The sequence below is a fragment of the Miniopterus schreibersii genome, assembly GCF_964146895.1.
Source record: "Miniopterus schreibersii genome assembly, chromosome: 5".
In the NCBI taxonomy this organism is placed as follows: domain Eukaryota; kingdom Metazoa; phylum Chordata; class Mammalia; order Chiroptera; family Miniopteridae; genus Miniopterus; species Miniopterus schreibersii.
The window spans coordinates 42,573,490-42,591,284 of record NC_138106.1 but is presented as its reverse complement, the minus strand read 5'-3'; the positions used below and the strand labels follow the sequence as shown (position 1 = coordinate 42,591,284).

General features: G+C 45.6%; 1 protein-coding gene across 4 annotated transcripts in view; it reads right to left on the bottom strand.

Annotated features, from left to right (window-relative positions):
• Nucleotides 1-742, bottom strand: part of OPA1 (OPA1 mitochondrial dynamin like GTPase) — an 83,797-nt gene extending 83,055 nt beyond the window's left edge. The window contains exon 1 of one of the 4 annotated variants that reach the window (XM_081138520.1): nt 454-742. In XM_081138520.1, the coding sequence (XP_080994646.1) occupies nt 454-485 (32 nt within the window). In that variant the 5' untranslated portion in view covers nt 486-742. The remainder of the gene's footprint in view (nt 1-453) is intronic. The other 3 variants (XM_081138522.1, XM_081138519.1, XM_081138521.1) reach the window with 3 other exon arrangements.
• Between the last annotated feature and the right edge of the window lie 17,053 nt (nt 743-17,795).

Below are 17,795 nucleotides of genomic sequence, written 5' to 3'. Positions count from 1 at the left end.
CACCCGGGGAGAGGCGCGGAAGTGCCCTGCAGGAGCAAGGCACGCCTGGCGTGGAGAGAGAAGAAAGAGTTAAGAGAGACGCGGAAAAGGTGACACATGGACAGAACCAAAGACCCGGGAGGGAGAGGCAAAAACAAGAAGCAACCGCAGACAGAGATGGCAGGGAGGTCAGAAGGGTGAAAAGGGCAGGGGCGACAGAGACAGGCCAAGGCAGAAAGGCGCCCAGAACCTTCCAGTGGCACAGGAACCGGGACAAGGGCAGCACCGGAGCTGGCACCTCAGGTAAGCCCGTCAGGGCTCCTGTCCCTCCGGGTCCTCAAAAATATCCCGGAATCCTGCAGCCGCCCTCCGTCTGTACTGAGAGTTATCTGCACCTCCGGTTAGCAGTGATGGGCAAACCCGTCTTTCTGGAGGCCCTAGAAATAACGGGGCCGGGTCGGAGCCTGCACTTACCAGGCCACGGCGGCCCGGCGTAGACGCCACATCCCTCCAGCGAGGAGGTCACACAGGCGCTGAGACGGCCACGCGGGAGCCGGGTGTCAGTCCCAGTCCGGCCCCTGCTCCAGGAATGACCCAGGAAAAGGCCCTGGGCAACAAGGACACGGAGAAGCCACTGCGGCCCTCCCAATGGCGCATGGACTTCCGCGAGAGCCCGCCCGGCACCCGTACCCGGTCCGTCAGGCAAACCACCACCCCGCCCTTTCCAGGAGGGCGGCACGAAAGGGCCGAGCCGGCCTGGCGCATGCGCCCGGAGCCCGGGGCCTGTGTTCCCTCCCCGAGCGCCCCGCCCTCGCCGTTTCCGGGTTGGAATTCGCAGCCTCGCGGGTTGAAGGTTTGGTTCGGGTCGGGACGCGCGAACGGGAGGCGTTTGCAACCCGGTTCGATGAGTTCTCACCGGGTGGTACCAATTTAAGAACATTTAGGTATTCAGGGAGCATGGAGAATCCTACCGTGTACAGAACGAGGACGTAATACAGTCATAGAAACCGACGGGGCTCCTCGCTGTCAGCGCCTTTCTTTGATTACAAAATGTTTGCACCCCGTAGGACCAGCTCGGGGAGGCTGGGGAGTCGCCAGGGACTCCTCCCGAGCTCAGAGCTGAAGGGCTCGGGTCCATTAGGCCAGTTGCAGGTTTGGAATAAGCTTGTGAAGTTTATAGAGGCGTCAGAAATCACTTTGTCCAGCCTTTAGCCGCTGTCGTCTGGGTTTCCATCTGACCGGGGGGTGGAAATGGCCCGTGCCCACGGCCCCCTAGCAGCCCCGTGCCCACGGCCCCCTAGCAGCCCCGTGCCCACGCCCCTCTAGCCGTCCGTGCCCACGTCCCCCTCTCAGTCCCGTGCCCACGGCCCCCTAGCAGCCCCGTGCCCACGCCCCCCTAGCAGCCCCGTGCCCACGTCCCTCTAGCAGTCCGTGCCCACGCCCCTCTAGCCGTCCCGTGCCCACGGCCCCCTAGCAGCCCCGTGCCCACGCCCCCCTAGCAGCCCCGTGCCCATGGCCCCCTAGCAGCCCCGTGCCCACGTCCCCCTAGCAGTCCCGTGCCCACGCCCCCCTAGCCGTCCCGTGCCCACGTCCCCCTAGCCGTCCCGTGCCCACGGCCCCCTCTCAGTCCCGTGCCCTCGCCCCTCTAGCCGTCCCGTGCCCACGGCGCCCTCCCAGTCCCGTGCCCACGCCCCTCTAGCCGTCCCGTGCCCACGGCCCCCTAGCAGCCCCGTGCCCACGTCCCCCTCTCAGTCCCGTGCCCACGGCCCCCTAGCAGCCCCGTGCCCACGTCCCCCTAGCAGCCCCGTGCCCACGTCCCTCTAGCAGTCCGTGCCCACGCCCCTCTAGCCGTCCCGTGCCCACGGCCCCCTAGCAGCCCCGTGCCCACGGCCCCCTAGCAGTCCCGTGCCCACGTCCCCCTCTCAGTCCCGTGCCCACGGCCCCCTAGCAGCCCCGTGCCCACGTCCCCCTAGCCGTCCCGTGCCCACGTCCCCCTAGCAGTCCGGTGCCCACGTCCCCCTCTCAGTCCCGTGCCCACGCCCCTCTAGCCGTCCCGTGCCCACGGCCCCCTCTCAGTCCCGTGCCCTCGCCCCTCTAGCCGTCCCGTGCCCACGGCGCCCTCCCAGTCCCGTGCCCACGGCCCCCTAGCAGCCCCGTGCCCACGGCCCCCTAGCAGCCCCGTGCCCACGTCCCTCTAGCCGTCCCGTGCCCACGTCCCCCTAGCAGCCCCATGCCCACGGCCCCCTAGCAGCTCCGTGCCCACGCCCCCCTAGCAGCCCCGTGCCCACGTCCCCCTCTCAGTCCCGTGCCCACGGCCCCCTAGCAGCCCCGTGCCCACGCCCCCCTCCCAGTCCCGTGCCCACGGCCCCCTAGCCGTCCCTTGCCCATGGCCCCCTAGCTGTCCCGTGCCCACGCCCCCCTTGCCGTCCCGTGCCCACGGCCCCCTCGGCCTGCAGCTCTGAGCGCTGGGTGCAGCGCGCCCCTTCCTCAGCTCCCCCCCCTTGGCTCTCAGGACGGTACATGCACCTTTTTCTCCGGGAGCTGCTGCTCCCCGCGCTCTTCTGCTGGTTTCTCTTCCTCTCCCAAACCCCTCGATGTTGGAGGGACCCAGATCCCAGAGATCCCGGCCCCTTCCCCTTCCATCTTATTCTTTCCCTAAGTAACCTAGGTCAGGTCTATGGTTTTAAATACCCTTTCCCCTCCCTTGCAACTCTTACCATTTTATGTTTTATGAAGAAACGGGGGCCCATAAAAGAAATGTGGCCCCTGAAAGGTAATGAAGGCAATTAGTGGCATAGCCAAAATCAAAGGGTCTTGTGTCCCTGCCCCCCCCCAGCATAAAACAATTTATTTTCAGATCAAAATCCCCAGTTAGTATCCATCCATTCACAACAGCACCCAGTATAGACTCAGCCGTAGGTAGCAAACTTCCCAAATGCAGGACTCCGGGAATATTCTTTATTATGTTTATTGTGCTAACTCTTTTAATGACAGGTCCAGATAGGAACTTGTTATAATGACCTGTGCAAACTGTAGATCTTTCCAGGATTGCAGAGTTGCACAAACCTGTCTTTGTTCCTGTTACTTGCTAGTTGTTTAAAAAAAAAAAAAAAAGAAGAAGAAGAAGAGAAACCAAGTAGTAGCAACCCCTTTCATATATGGGTTATTTTTACATTATAAAAAGCCCTGGTTTTGCAATCATACTTCTAGGCATCTATCCTACTGAAACACTCCCACATATGTGCAAAGATGTATGCATGATATTTCTTCATTGCGTGTAGCAAACGATTGGAATCAACATAGTTAAAAGATGAACTCAGGCAAATTAAAAATTTTAAGAGTTTATTTTATCTAAAATTGATTTGTGTCAGGTGGTGCCACACTGGAAGGAGGTAGGAGTGCTCCACTGACAGGAGCTGGGGGAAGACTCCTCTAGGGACACGGAAGTAAAGCAAGAAAATTATTTGATCGGCTATAGCCTAAGTGGCTGCCCTATATGGGAAAGCCTAGTTGGCTGTTCGTGATTGGTTGTCTCAGGCTTTGATTTATTAACCTTAAAGCATTTACAGGCTTAGGTTTTGGTTTGCACTGTAGGCTGACAAGGCATTAGAACCATCTCAGTCTAATTGCCCCTTTGTTTAATTAATTTAACAACATAAATGCCCATAGCTAAGAGCCAGTTAAATAAAATATATTCACACTAGGCAAGAAAGCCTATAAGACCTCTTTGTCCTACTGAGAAACAATCTCTAATATATAGTATCACATGAGGAAAAAAGGGCAGATATTAGTAATCAAACTGCCTCCATTGATTGAAATTCAGCCTGCAGACCTGGTTCCTTTGGCTTGTTTTGGCCTACTCAGTATTTTAAAAATAGCATTGGATTTGTTGCCAACACTTAAAAATGAAGGAATTTCACATTAAAAAAAATTCTGGTTTCTCTTAAAGTGTCAGGTCTGACAACATCAAGCTTACATAAAAAATTTTTAAAAAGTCAGGTGAAACAAGGAGCCAAGCAGTGGTTCTGTCCTTCAGACATTCATGTCCTCTCCAGGAGTTTACATTCATTCCTTCTTCAAATCTTCCTGAAATTAAAGAATATATCAATTGCCATGTATCATGAAACTTGTGTTTGTATTTTCTTTAGTAAAATCAGAGAAAAGAGAACCACTACTTATTTTATATCAAAAGTGAAAAAATGAAAGACTGAGAGGGTCAAGTGTTTCCAAAACAAGAAAAAAGAGCTTTTTTTTTTTTTTTTTTTTTCCCAGAAGAAAAAACATAGCTGCAAATAAATTATGTGGTGTTGAAAGAATACAAATTACGATGGTATTACACAACAAACACACAGGCATTATTCATCTTACATGGCTGACCCAGGAAAGTATTTTGAGTTGATCTGCGCTAGTGAAGTGCAGTGTAATATTGTGATTTATAATAAGAAATAAGTATATGATCTTAGTCATTTCTCCTGGCTCATGGCTTACCAAACTCTTGATATTTCATAAGTGACCAGAGCAATAGGGGCATCTTTTGTTATAACATTTGGTTTCTGTCCTCCTGACATACCTCCAAAGTGATAAATGTGAAAGAAGTGTCTTGATATTCATAAGAAGTCTCTTTCAACAACACCTGAGTTTATGTTAATGAGGCAACTTTTGGAAAACCCCTAATGATGAAGGCTAGTTACCAGGGCAACCAATCACATGATTAAAGGATTGGATCTTTCAGCCCCATCCTCACCTCTGAGGAGGTTGAATACATCATCATTGGCCAATTATTTCATCAATTATGCCTAAGTAATGAATCCTCCATAAAAACCCAAAAGGACACAGTTCACAGAGTTACCAGGTTGGTGAACAAGAATGCATCCATGTGCTGATAGGATTGTGCCCCTGAACTCTAAGGGGACACAAGCTCCTATGCCAGGTACCCTTCTGGAACTTGCCCAAGTATGTCTTCATCTGGCTAATCATTTATATCATTTAATATACTTTGTAATAAACTGGCAATCTAGTAAATATGATGTTTTCCTGAGTTCTGTGAGCCACTCCAATAAATCAATCAAACCTCAGGAGGGGGTCATGGGAACCTCTGAATCATAGATAGTCAATCAGAAATACAGAAATACCTGGACTTGTGATTGAAGCCTGAAGTGAGGAGGGAGATCATTCTTGTGGGACTGAGCCCTTAACCTGTGGGATCTGAGGCTAGCTCCACATAGACTTTCAGAATTGAGTTGAATTGTAGGGCACCCAGCTGGTATCTGGGGAATCTGAGAATTGCTTGGTGTGAGGGAATCTATCCCCCCAGCCCACTCCCAACACATTCGGTGAGAAGAAGAGTCAGAAGTGAACAGAGTATTCAGAGGGTATTTAGAGTAGACACATAGGAGTGATTTTCCTTCACAAGTAGGGTCTGGGGAAGAACTTGAAGATGTTGGGTCATGAGTGGAGGGAAGACTTACTTATATTGTAAACTCTTTTATACTCTGAATTTGTTAACATGTTTTTTATTTACTTAAATAAATGGATGTTAAAAATATTTATCTGCCTGGCCGGCATGGCTCAGAGGTTGAGCATCAACCTAGAATCCAGGAGATCTCTGTTTGATTCCCAGTCGGGGCACATGCCTGGTTGCAGGCTCGATCCCCAGTGTGGGGTGTGCAAGAGTCAACCAATCAATGACTCTCTCGTTATTGATGTTTCTATCTCTCGCTCTCCCTCTCTCTTCCTCTCTCTAAAATCAATAAAGATATATTTAAATATATATATGTATATATATTTTTTTCTGGCCCAGGAGTCATGAAATAATTTTGCTATTTTAAACTAAATTCGCAGGTTCAGCTGGGAATTGAGCAATCTGCTATTTAAAACTCTTAAGACATTACTTTTACTTGCAAAGAGACACTTTTCAAAGTTTTCAATAAAGCAGGTATCTTTAGAAAGGGAGATAATGGGAGATGTTAATGGAAACCAAAATATTTGCATTTGGTTTTTAAATTTTATATTTAAATTTTTACCATAAAAGTTTTTGCAGAGTTCTTCCTGAGAGATGCCCAAGTTCCTTGACACTGCACCCTTCCTCTGTGGTTTCCTGGGGGAGGGCAACTAGCTAAGTCATACACATTTGCACAAGCATTATTATCAAATTCTCCCCACCACTCAGAAGAGCATGTCATAATCCTCACCAACAAATGTTTAGAAATCATTTCCTATGAATTCTGCTTTGGGAATATAAGAAAAGAGTAAAACCCAGTTCCTGCTCTCACATAACCATGGTGTGGTTAGGGAGACAGACACACATATGAAAAAATAAACGGCGTGAGGGAGAACATGCTGAGGACCCAGTAAGGGGTAGCAGTTCTGTGACAGGGCAGAAATAAAAAATAGATCTCACTGATCTAAAAGCCAGTGTGTACAGTGGTGGTACTGTTCTGATGGCTCTAGAAAATAATCCATTTTTTGTACTTTTTAGAGATTTCCCACATTCCTTGGCTTGGGACTCATTTCTGTCTTCAAAGCCAGCAATGGCTGGTTTAATCTCCCTAACATTGCATTACTCTGACAACTAGCTCTTCTGCCTCCTGTTTCTCCATGTGGGGACCCTTATGATTACATTGGGCCCACCCAGATGATTCAGCATAATCTTTTAACCTTAATTACACCTACAACTTTAAATCCCTTTTGTCATATTCATGGGTTCCAGGGATTCGGATGCAGATTTCTTTGTGAGGGACATGGCTCTGCCAACTGCACAGCTCTATTATAAATTCTGTTGACTGATCTCTCTCTGATACTAAAGGGGTGTGTGTGTGTGTGTGTGTGTGTGTGTGTGTGTGTGTGTGTGAGTGAAGTATCAGGTTTATCCAGCCCAACCACACCTGGGAGTAGCTGTTGTTTTAAAATTGTACTTCTAATCTTTATTCTTCATTTTGATTATGTTCTTATTTTTAATGATTTTTATATTTTTGTCTTGTTTTCCTGCAATCTAAGAAGAAATCTCAAGTTTGCAATATCACCAATTTCATTTCCTACAATGGCAGTTTTGCTCTTTCCTGCCTTCTAAGTACTTGAAAAAAAATGTGCTTTTGCATTGTAGATCTTGAAATATTTCCTTTGTTTATCTTACTGCTTTCTGTGCCTGTATCTTAGAAATGAAGCTTTTTTTTCTTTTTCATTACATTAAAGATGCAAAATTACTGTCTATAAAGTTTTTCTTGTCCCTATAGTAAATAAACTCACAGACAACAAATTTGTGGATATGATCTTCTGGATCTTTCTGTTATAATGACTATTGTGATTATTATTACCAGTGAACTCTCATTTAGTGTGGTAGGCATTATGCCACCCCTCCACATAAAATAACTCCTTCCATTCTTTTCTACAACGTTGTTTCACAGACTTCCACTTTTTGTTGTTGTTCCCTGTTCTCTAGGCCAGAGGGTTTACTTTGTTTTATGGAGCAAAGTAAGTGTTGACCAATGACTATAATCTTTAATTCTGCTGCCCAGACCTTGCACTCAGTGCTCATTCCTGTATTATTGCTATAATTTTAATCTAGCTCACAAACACCACCAGGAGCGTGAGAATTACCATTTCCCAGTTTGGCGACCCACCTAAGCAGCAATGACACTTGCATCTGAGGAAGACAAAGGTAACCTGTTCACAGTGGTTTATTCCAGGTTATACCAGTAGAGGGGATCATAGGAATGCACAGCACCCGAGGACTTCTCAACCAACAGGACTGGATTTAGGTATTTACATAAAACAAGCACAGATTAGAACCCTTTCTTCCTCTGCTTCCTTTGCCCAGTTTGCCACTTTGTTCCTTTCTTGGGGCTGGGTGAGATATAGATAGATGCCAATCCAGTGGAAGAAGGAGGGAAGGGGGAAATCCTTACCCAACTGTTTAAACAGAAAGTGCTTGGCAGTGCCCTGCAGTGACTGAGCTACCTCATTGTTGACTGGATTCACTTTCTGCCACTAGAAAAAACGAGGCATCAAAAATAATCAAGTTGAGATATAAAAACATAATGTTACATTTTCTGCACATGGTGACCTAAGAAATACGTGTCATTGTTTAAGGGTACATGTGTATACAGTTAACCCTTGAACTACACAACAGTTAATGGCACCAATCCCCTGCTCATTCCGAAAGCCATGTAAGAAGCTATATGATACACGCATAACCCATGGGCACAGGCAATGGTGTGGTGAAGGCCGGGGGGGGGCGGTTATGGGGTGGAGGCGATCAATGGGGATAAAAGAAGACATCTGTAATACTTTCAACAATAAAGATAAGTTTTAAAAAATTCACGTAAAACTTTGGTTCCCCCAAACTAAACTACTAATAGACAACTGTTGCCTGGAAGCCTTAACTCTAACATAAAGTCGATTAATACATATTTTATATGTTATAGGCATTATACACTCTTTTCTTTTTTTCTGATTTAAACTTTTTTATTGAGTTTATTGGGGTGGCACTGGTTAATAAAATTATGTTTTAGGTGTTCAGTTCTATGATACATCATCTGTATATTGTATTGTGTGTTTACCACCCAAAGTCAAGTCTCCTTCCATCACCGTTTATCCCCCTTTACCCTCTTGAATCTGCCCCCCTTTTCCTCCAGTAATCACCACACTGTTGTCTGTGTCTATGAGGGTTTTTTTTTTTTTTTTTTGCTTAATCCCTTCACCTTTTCTACCCAGCCTCCCTCCCACCAACAGCTGTCAGTTTGTTTTTCTTATCTATGAGTTTGTTTCTATTTTGTTTGCTAGTTTATTGTGTTCATTAGATTCCACATATAAGTGAAATCATATTGCATTTGTCAGTCTCTGACAGGTTTATAAGTGAGCCATGCTGTTCACATTTCCATCAGCCGGTTCCCTCACATGGATGCGTCTTTTTACAGAGGACACTCAGGGGGTAAAGTTCTGTGTAAATGAGCAAAGTGGGATATGGTCCCAGCAGATCAGAGGTTCCAAGTGTATCTTGACTCTTGCCCAGACTTTGAAACATCAAACGTGACTGAAGCATGAAGGCTGTTCTTTGCCATTAAATGTAGATTAAATACTACGCCCATAGGGGGCAGAGTTATCTCACTAAACCAACGTTGGTTGGTTCCGTAAAGCCCAGGCCAGTTTATACCATCAATCTAGATCTAAATCCTGACATTGCCATCAAGGCGGCTTCAATCATTTTAACAAGGTGATAAAACAAAGGTGTGGATGCTACAAATTTAAAACAGGCAGCTTCCAGTCACTGTAACAAACACATTGTAGTCACACTGCTTTGGAAAGAATGAACTTTTAATTTTAGAATAATTTTAGATTTATAGAAAAATTGTGAAAATAGTACAGAGAATTCCTAGATGTCTGAAATCCAGTTTCCCCTATTGTTAACATCTTGCATTAGTATGGTACATTGATCACAGCTAATGAACCAATACTGATAAATTACTATTAACTGAAGTCTATAATTTATTCAGCTATCCTTAGTTTTAATGGAATATTCTTTATTTGTTCAAGAATACCATGTCACATTTAATTGCCATGTCTTCTGTGCTTCTCTGGCTGTGATGGTTTCCCAGGCTTTCCTTGTGTCTAACGACCTTGACAGTTTTGAGGAGCACTAGTCGGGGATTTTGTAGAATGTCCCTTTGCTGGGAGTTGTCTGATATTTTTCTCATTATGAGGCTGGAATTATGAGTTTTGGGGGGAACATCACAGAGGTAAAGTGTCCGTCTCATCTCATAATACTAAGGGTCCATACTGTCAACATGACTTATCACTGTTGTTGACCTTGACCACCAGGCTGAAGACAGTATCAGTCAGGTTTCTCCATTGCAGTTATTTTTCCTCTCCCCATTCTGTATTCTTGGGTGGACGTTGCCATAAGCAGCTCACACTGAAAGGGTGAGGAGCCACGGACCCTCCTTGAGGGGGCAGTGTGTACATAAATTACTGGGATTCTTCTGCGTAGGAGATTTGTCTCTTTCCCCCCATTATTTTATTTACTCTATACTTTATTCACATCAGCATAGGCTCATGGATAGTTATCTTATGCTTTGGATTGTAGTCCAAACCCAATTTTTAAATTTTGTTACTCAAATTATTTTAGTTTTGGTCATTGGGAGCCCTTTCAGTTGTTGAAATACCTTTTTTATTTATCCCGCATTATTGCTCTTTTTAAAAATCACTTGTTTACTTTCTGGCACTAAATGGCCAGGCTCATCTTCTATGTTTGGTGCCCAGATCCTGTTATCAGCCATCCCCTGCCCTACCCCACCCAAGGAGAATTGCATTAGAAACAAAGAGCTGGGCACTAGGCTTATGTTTACTTAGGTGTGAGAGAAATCTTTGGTTCTGTTGCTTAAAAATGACAATACTTGCACTGTTTCCTCCTGGCTGGGTTCCTGAATATACAGTACTTGGCAATTCCTGAACCATTCTGGGGATGAGGTGAGTGTGCAATTTGACTGAGTTACAGGAAAAACTGCACATAAACTTCCCTCATCAAGCAAATCTGGTTATGTCATAACAGCGTTTAAGCTCAAGTTAAATAGCAAAATAAGTCCCTAAAAATGTAAAAAATTGCATACACACATCCTCCCCCATCACCGACATCCCCAATCAGAATTGTACATTTGCTACAATTGATAAATCTATACTGACACATAATTTTCATCCAAAGTCCACAGTTGACATTAGAGTTTACTCTTGGTGTTGTACATTCTATGAGTTTTGACAAACGTACAATGACATGTATCCAGCATGATAGTATCAGAATAGTTTCACTGCCCTAAAAATTCTCTCTGCTCCCCTTAATTCATTCCTACCTAACCCCTGGCAACCACTAATTCTTTTACTGTCTCCATAGTTTTGCCTTTTCCAGACTGTCATATAGTTGGAATCATAAAGTATGCTACCTTTTGAGATTAACTTCTTTCACGTGTAAGTTTCATATATAAATTTCTTCTATGTCTTTTCATGCCTTGATAGCTCATTTCTTTTTAGCACTGAATAATATTCCATTGTCTGGACGTGCCACAGCTCATCTATGCACTTACATTAAGGACATCTTGGTTGCTTCCAATTTTGGCAATTACAAATAAAGTTGCTATAAATATTCATGTGCGGGTGTTTGTGTATACATGTTTTCAACTTATTTGATTATGTCATTAGGGAATTGCAAATTAAAACCACAACGAGATACCACTACACACTCCTTAAAATGGTCCAAACCCAAAACACTGACAACACCAAATACTGGGAAGGATCTAGTAGAGCCACAGGAACTCTCATTCATTGCCTCTGGGAATGCAGAATGTACAACCACTTTGAAAGGCAGTTTGATAGTTTCTTACAAAACTAAGTATCTTACCATATGACCCAGCAACCCCCCTGCGTGGTATTTACCCAAAGGAGTTAAAAGTTTATTCGTTATATCAGTCTCTCCATCCCTTAATTTAGTCTGTTTGATATTTCTATTCTGCACTTCCCATGCCTCACAGGGTGAGATATGGTGTGGTGAGAATAGCAGATGTGGATTGGGTGTGGTCTGAATTCAAATTTTGACAGTTTGCTGACAGATTCCATTCAACCATTTATTTAACATTTACGTAATTAAGTTCAGCATGCCATGACCTGTACTAAATGAAGGATCGAGATTAATTAAAGATGCCCTGGAAGAGTTAAGTCTATTAGGAAGCAAGACCAACACCGAAGTGTATGCTAGTATCCAAAATGTGTGCTAATTACAAAGGAGTGGCAGAGAGTCCAGGTAAGGAGTTAGGCAGGAAAGGCTTCAAGGAAGTAGGGAGTTCCCTGCTGGTTTAGATAAATGGAGACAGAGAGGGAAAACATTGACAAAGGAGACTGAAAGCAAAGGCACAAAGGAGGACTTGTGCACCAGCTCATTCGGAGACTATGAATTATACACCCAGACTAATAACAGAATTGAGAAGAATGCCTGAGAGGAAAGCTGCTTCAGCCATTCCCTGATTCTCTCTCTGCACTCATTTCCTTTTAAACACTCCATCTCAAGTAAGAATGAAAAAGGAAGAGAGTAAATAATTTGCTATTTCTTTGCTGATCTGGTGTTTCAGCTTGCTTTCATTTAGCCCAGGAGTGTGTCTGCTGCTCTGAGCAGCTCTCGGGCTCTCTGGGTGTATATAATAGATGTGAAACGGAAACAACGGCAGGCCTGGTTTCTGCCACTACTGTGAGCATGCTGCTATTTCCCTTGCCTAACCCATTTAGATGGTGAGAAGATGAGTGATACTAATGTTTCATCACACATTAATTTCCGCCTTTCATCTGAGAACTGCACACCATATTACAAACATTATTCCTTGTAGCATCTCTGTGAAGTAACTTGAGAGCTGTAGCAACTAAGTAACAAAGGACTGAGTCACAACCAGCTGTTCAAGGCCATGTGTCTTCAGTGTGGAGTGGATAGAGCCTGAAATGAGTGTCTTGTCGTCACCGGCAATGAACTCCCTCAAGCTTTCTCTTTAACCCTCATTACCTGAATCTGATCTCTGTAAAATGCTTGAGATCAAGGCTTTACTGTTATTATTCATTATGCTCATCTGCACTAATGTGTAACCTGGGACGACATGGGAGCAAGCAAAGATGTGGTATCCCAACGAGGAACTGCCTGCCTCAAGGTGGTGATGTGAAGCTTAACTGAATTAATTAATGTTTGTAAAACATTTAGTAACCCTTAGATTAAAGGGTCTAATGCAAATATACAGAGCCTCCCCATTAATTACCAAAGAAAGGAGCTGGCTAATGGCTGTCTCTGTTTCTCAGGGGCACTGCTCTTGGCTATCTCTGCTTGGTACTGGGTTCTGACCTTTTCTCAGGTGGCTTGGGGTAGCCCATATGTCCGCATTCAGAAGAGTCCTCCTTGCTTTTATTTCCAAACATAAAAAATAAAAAGTTTCTCTCTAAAGATAAGGCAGCTCCCCTTCTGTGAAGCTTACTTAAGTAGTCACTTATTATAACAATTTCAGATCATTAAGGACAGTCTATAAAAACAACAACAAAAGAGTAAATACCCAGGCAGAAACCTCATGCCAGTGTAGTTAATGTTGAGAACTTTTAACCTAAATATTTAAATATACAAAACTATACATATTCAGGTGTCACTATTAAGAATCAAGGACTGCTACAACTGGACTGGACTTTAAAAATGACTAAGTGACCCTCATTGTTGAAGAAAAAGTTCCAGGAAGACTGTGCAATGATTATTCCAAGATCTCAATCTGTGAGAGGTGGGACTCAAGTCGAGGACTAAGGGTCTTAGATAATACCCTTCATACAGTACCATGTTGCTCCCCACTTTTTTATAAAAGCACCAGAAAATGATTTTTTGAAACATTCTTTCTAGAATATTTAAGACTTTATTTGGAAAGTTAGATTTAAATAGGATGTTTCCAGAACACACCAATTGTGTAAAGCCATGGACATATCACAGAATTGTGAGACATGTCTTATTACTTAGGCATGGTAGAGAGGGCTCGGGATGTGGTGTTGGACATACCACTGAGGTAGAAAATCTGCACTTGGGGAACAGACAGAAATTGCAGGTGCTGACAAAGGAAGTCCAATCTAGCAGGCAATAGAAGCTTGTGGCAATCTTGCTTCCAGCTCAGGAGATGAGTTGGCCAAGGGGGAAGGGGAGGGAGGCCATGAGACAGAAGTGGCAATGTTTCCAACAAGCAGTTAGAGCCCAGCAAGGAGGAACATGGGGCAGGTGATGCTTGGAAATCCAAACAGGAAGCTGGCTCCAGGAGTCTGTCCTCCAGTGACCAAGCCCAACCGGAGACTTGGGGCCTGGGGCAGTATTCCAATTCCTGGTAGGAGCCTGGCAAGACAAAGGTTAATCCTTACTCCTAGAAAGGTTCTGAGGTTCAAGGAAGGCTGCCAGACAGGAACCTGGGAACAGTGGTACCCACAGGAGATAGGAGTTCTATTGGCAAAATCAGGGCATAGCCTCTGGTTAGACTGGTAGGGAGTGTGACTTGGTGTTGGGCAGTGGAGAGAGAAACTGAGATAAATTCAGGACTCCCACCATGGGCCTGGGGTGACCTAGGAACAGGGCTGAGCCCCCTGGCAGGAATCAAGAACAGATACCTGTTAGAGATGGAGAGAGAAAGAGAGACAGGCAAAGCTGGGACTGGCTATTGGGACTCCCTGTTTGCCATCCTTCCTAATGTCCACTTGGGAATGATTTATGTGAGTTTTCTCTTCCATCAGCAACTAAGATGCTATACAGAAGGGAGGAAGACTCTCAGTGGATCAATCAATGATATTGTGGAAGGCAGAAGAGGCTGAAATGAATAACCAATGAAGTTCAGAACTTTTAATTGTTTATATTACACGTGTCTTTCAACTCTATAAGCAAATGGGTCACAGGAATTATTATTTCCTGGTGGAACAAAGAATGGAAAGTGGAACTGATGCACCCTTAGTCCTGAGACTCTCCTCCAGTTAGTGTGGCACTGAAGGGGGCTCTCTGAGGTGGTTCAGCTCTCCACACCCTCCACTAGCCCTGCCAAAGCACCTGAAATGAACAATCTCGGTAAAAACACTGTTGCCACACAATTGCAACTTAAAAACAAGACCCCCAGATTCCAGCCTGATCTCTATTCTTCTAGAAACATTTGGGGGCTGTTGCCCTCTCCGCAGTCTAGACAGCTCCCTCCTCTGCAAGTCCCTATGAAACACACCCCTTCCTCTCTGTGTCTCCACTGGGGATGGAGCCTGGCCTTCTCCCCTTCCTCTCTGCCTTCCTCTGGAACCCGGGCACTTGTTGACTGCTTGTGTGTTTTGCTGTTGCCTGTTTGTTTATGTCTCATTCACCCCACAGGCTGTGGCACAGAATAGCAGAGGTTCTTTGCCAGTGGTGCCTGTCAGTGACTCCAATAGCTTTCCTACTGCATATGAACTGGTGCCATCCAAGGCCCACCAAATCAGATTCCCTGGGAGCGCCAACACAGGTTTTGCATTTTTGGCCACTATGGGTTATACTATGCTTGTACTATTTAAAAAAATTATAAGGAAAATAAAAGAATAAGGTAGATTGAGGGAAAAACAAGATGGCAGCGTAGGTAACCGCTGCACCCTCCGCCTCCAGCAACCACATCAAAATTACAACTAAAATACAGAACAGCCATCACTTAGAGCCTCCTGAAATCTGGCTGAACAGAAGCCCTACAACCAGGGAAGTGAAGGAGCACTGAGACTGGTGGGAGGGGCGGAGACGCAGGCGCTTCAAGGCTGAATCACAGAGACGTGGCCGCGGGCCCACTGCCGCAGTTGAAACCCGGGAGGGACATCTCGGTGGTGGGGGTTTCCCGGAGGACTGAGGTTGTCCCAGCCCCACATCAGGCCCTCAGCCCAAGGCTCCAGGGCCGGGAAGAGACGTCCCCACAACTCTGGGCTGTGAAACCAGTGGGGACTGTCACTGAGGGTCCCAAAGGGTGTGGGCACCCCAGGAAGCTCCCCTTAAAGGGCTTGCACAAGGACTCAATCAGACGCGCTCCCTCTGAGCCCAGCGCCGGGCAGCAGCTTGACAGGAACCTGGGACATTCAGGGAGAAACTAACCTGCCTGAAATCTGGACGAGAGCTGGAGGGGCAGCTTCTTCCCAGGCAGAAAAGCTGGCAGAGGCCATGGCTCCTTTGGCGAGTCCTCCCCGCACACAGCAGGCAGGCGCCATATTTGAATCCCCAGCACCTGACTCACACCTTTGGCCCCACCCCCTGATTCCCAGAGGCCCCGCCCCTCCCCACCTGCAGCTCACCCAGGCCATTTCCAGGGGCTTTTCTGTGCAAGTGGCCTCTTGAACCTCATGCTCAGGACTTTCCTAAAATCTCTCAAACAAGCAGCAGCGTGCCCCATATGGCTTGATAAGTGGCCCCAGGCCTGGTACTAGCGGCAGCCTGCATTGGCTCTCCTGGACACCTCCAAGCCCAGCACAAGTAGCAGCCAACTACGGTTTGCTATGTGGCTCATGCTGGGTGGCCCTGGGCAAGGCACTGGCACAGGCTGACTTTGCACCTCCCAGGAGGCCTCAGAGACAGTGCCCCTGGTGATCAGCCTCAACAAAGCTGGATTACAACCCTACCACATCCACGAATGACACTCAAGGGGTGCACTTGGTGAACACCAAAGCTCCACTGAAGTAAATCCTGCTCTACAGGGGTGTTCCCAGCACAGCAGCTCTCTGGCTGTAGTTGCAGCTGGTCCTCACAGCTGATTGGCCTGGGGGTCAGTTCCTCTCAGGGACACCAACACCAACCAAGGCTCTACTACAACAGGTCAGAGTACATAGCCCACACAGGGGAGCACTTAGAAGGCCCAGCTCAGGAGACTGGGGAGGCTGAGCCACTGGACCCTACAGGACACCAACTACACAAAGCCACTCTACCAATTCCAGGAGACATAGCAGCTCTACCTAATACATAGAAACAAACACCAGGAAGCAGCCAAAATGCAGAGGCAAAGAAACATGTCACAAAGGAAAGAACAGAAGAAATCTCTAGAAGAGGAACTAAATGAAATAGATCCAAGCAAGCTAACAGATACAGAGTTCAGAATAATGGTTATAAGGATGCTCAAAGATATTAGTAAGAGTATGATGAAAATAATTGAGAAGATTGGTGACATAATAAAGTACCAATTTGAAATGAAGGCTACAGGAACTGAAATGAAGAATAATTTACAGGGAATCAACAATAGAGTAGAGGACCCTGAGAATCAAATCAGCAATTTAGAACACGAAGAAACAAAAAACACCCAACCAGAAGAGCAAAAAGAAAAAAGAATCCAGAAATATGAAGATAGCATAAGGAGCCTCTGGGACAACTTCAAGAGGTCCAACATTCGTATTATTTTGATGCCAGAAGGAGAGGAAAGAGAGCAAGAAATTGAAAACCTATTTGAAAAAATAATGACAGAAAACTTCCCCTACCTGGGGAAGGAAATAGACTTACAAGTCCAGGAAGCACAGAGGGTCCCAAACAAGAGGAACCCAAAGAGGCTCACAGCAAGACACATCATAATTAAAATGCCAAAGGTTAAAGACAAAGAGAGAATCTTAAAAGCAGCAAGAGAAAAGCAGTTAGTTACCTACAAGGGAGTACCCATACAACTGTCAGCTGATTTCTCAACAGAAACCTTGCAGGCCAGAAGGGAGTGGCAAGAAATATTCAAAGTGATAAAAACATGGAACTACAACTAAGGTTACTCTACCCAGCAAGGCTATCACTTAGAATTGAAGGTCAGATAAAGAGCTTCTCAGACAAGGAAAAGCTAAAGGAGTTCATCACCACCAAACCAGCACTACAGGAAATGCTGAAGGGTCCTCTTTAACAAGAAGCTAATGAACAAAAGAATCTGATGAACTAAATAGATCCAGAGACATTGACACATGTAACAGATGATCATATTTCAGAGGAAAGAGGGAAGTGGGGTGGAGGGTGGGAAGAGATTAACCAAAGAAGTTATATGCATGTATGCATAAGCCATGGACACAGACAATGACGGGGTGAAGGCCTGGGGAGGGGGTGAGAGCGAGGTGGAGGGGGTCAACTGGGGGGAAAAATGGGACACCTGTAATACTTTCAACAATAAAGGTAAATTTAAGAAAAAGAATAAGGTAGATCTATTGTCATGGCAAAATGTCCATGACACATTAACTACAAAGTTAACTTATAGAATACCACGTAGAATATAATTCTGTTTTTGTAAAAGCAGAAAACATATGTCTGTGTGTGTACTGTGATGTATATAAGGGTGTAT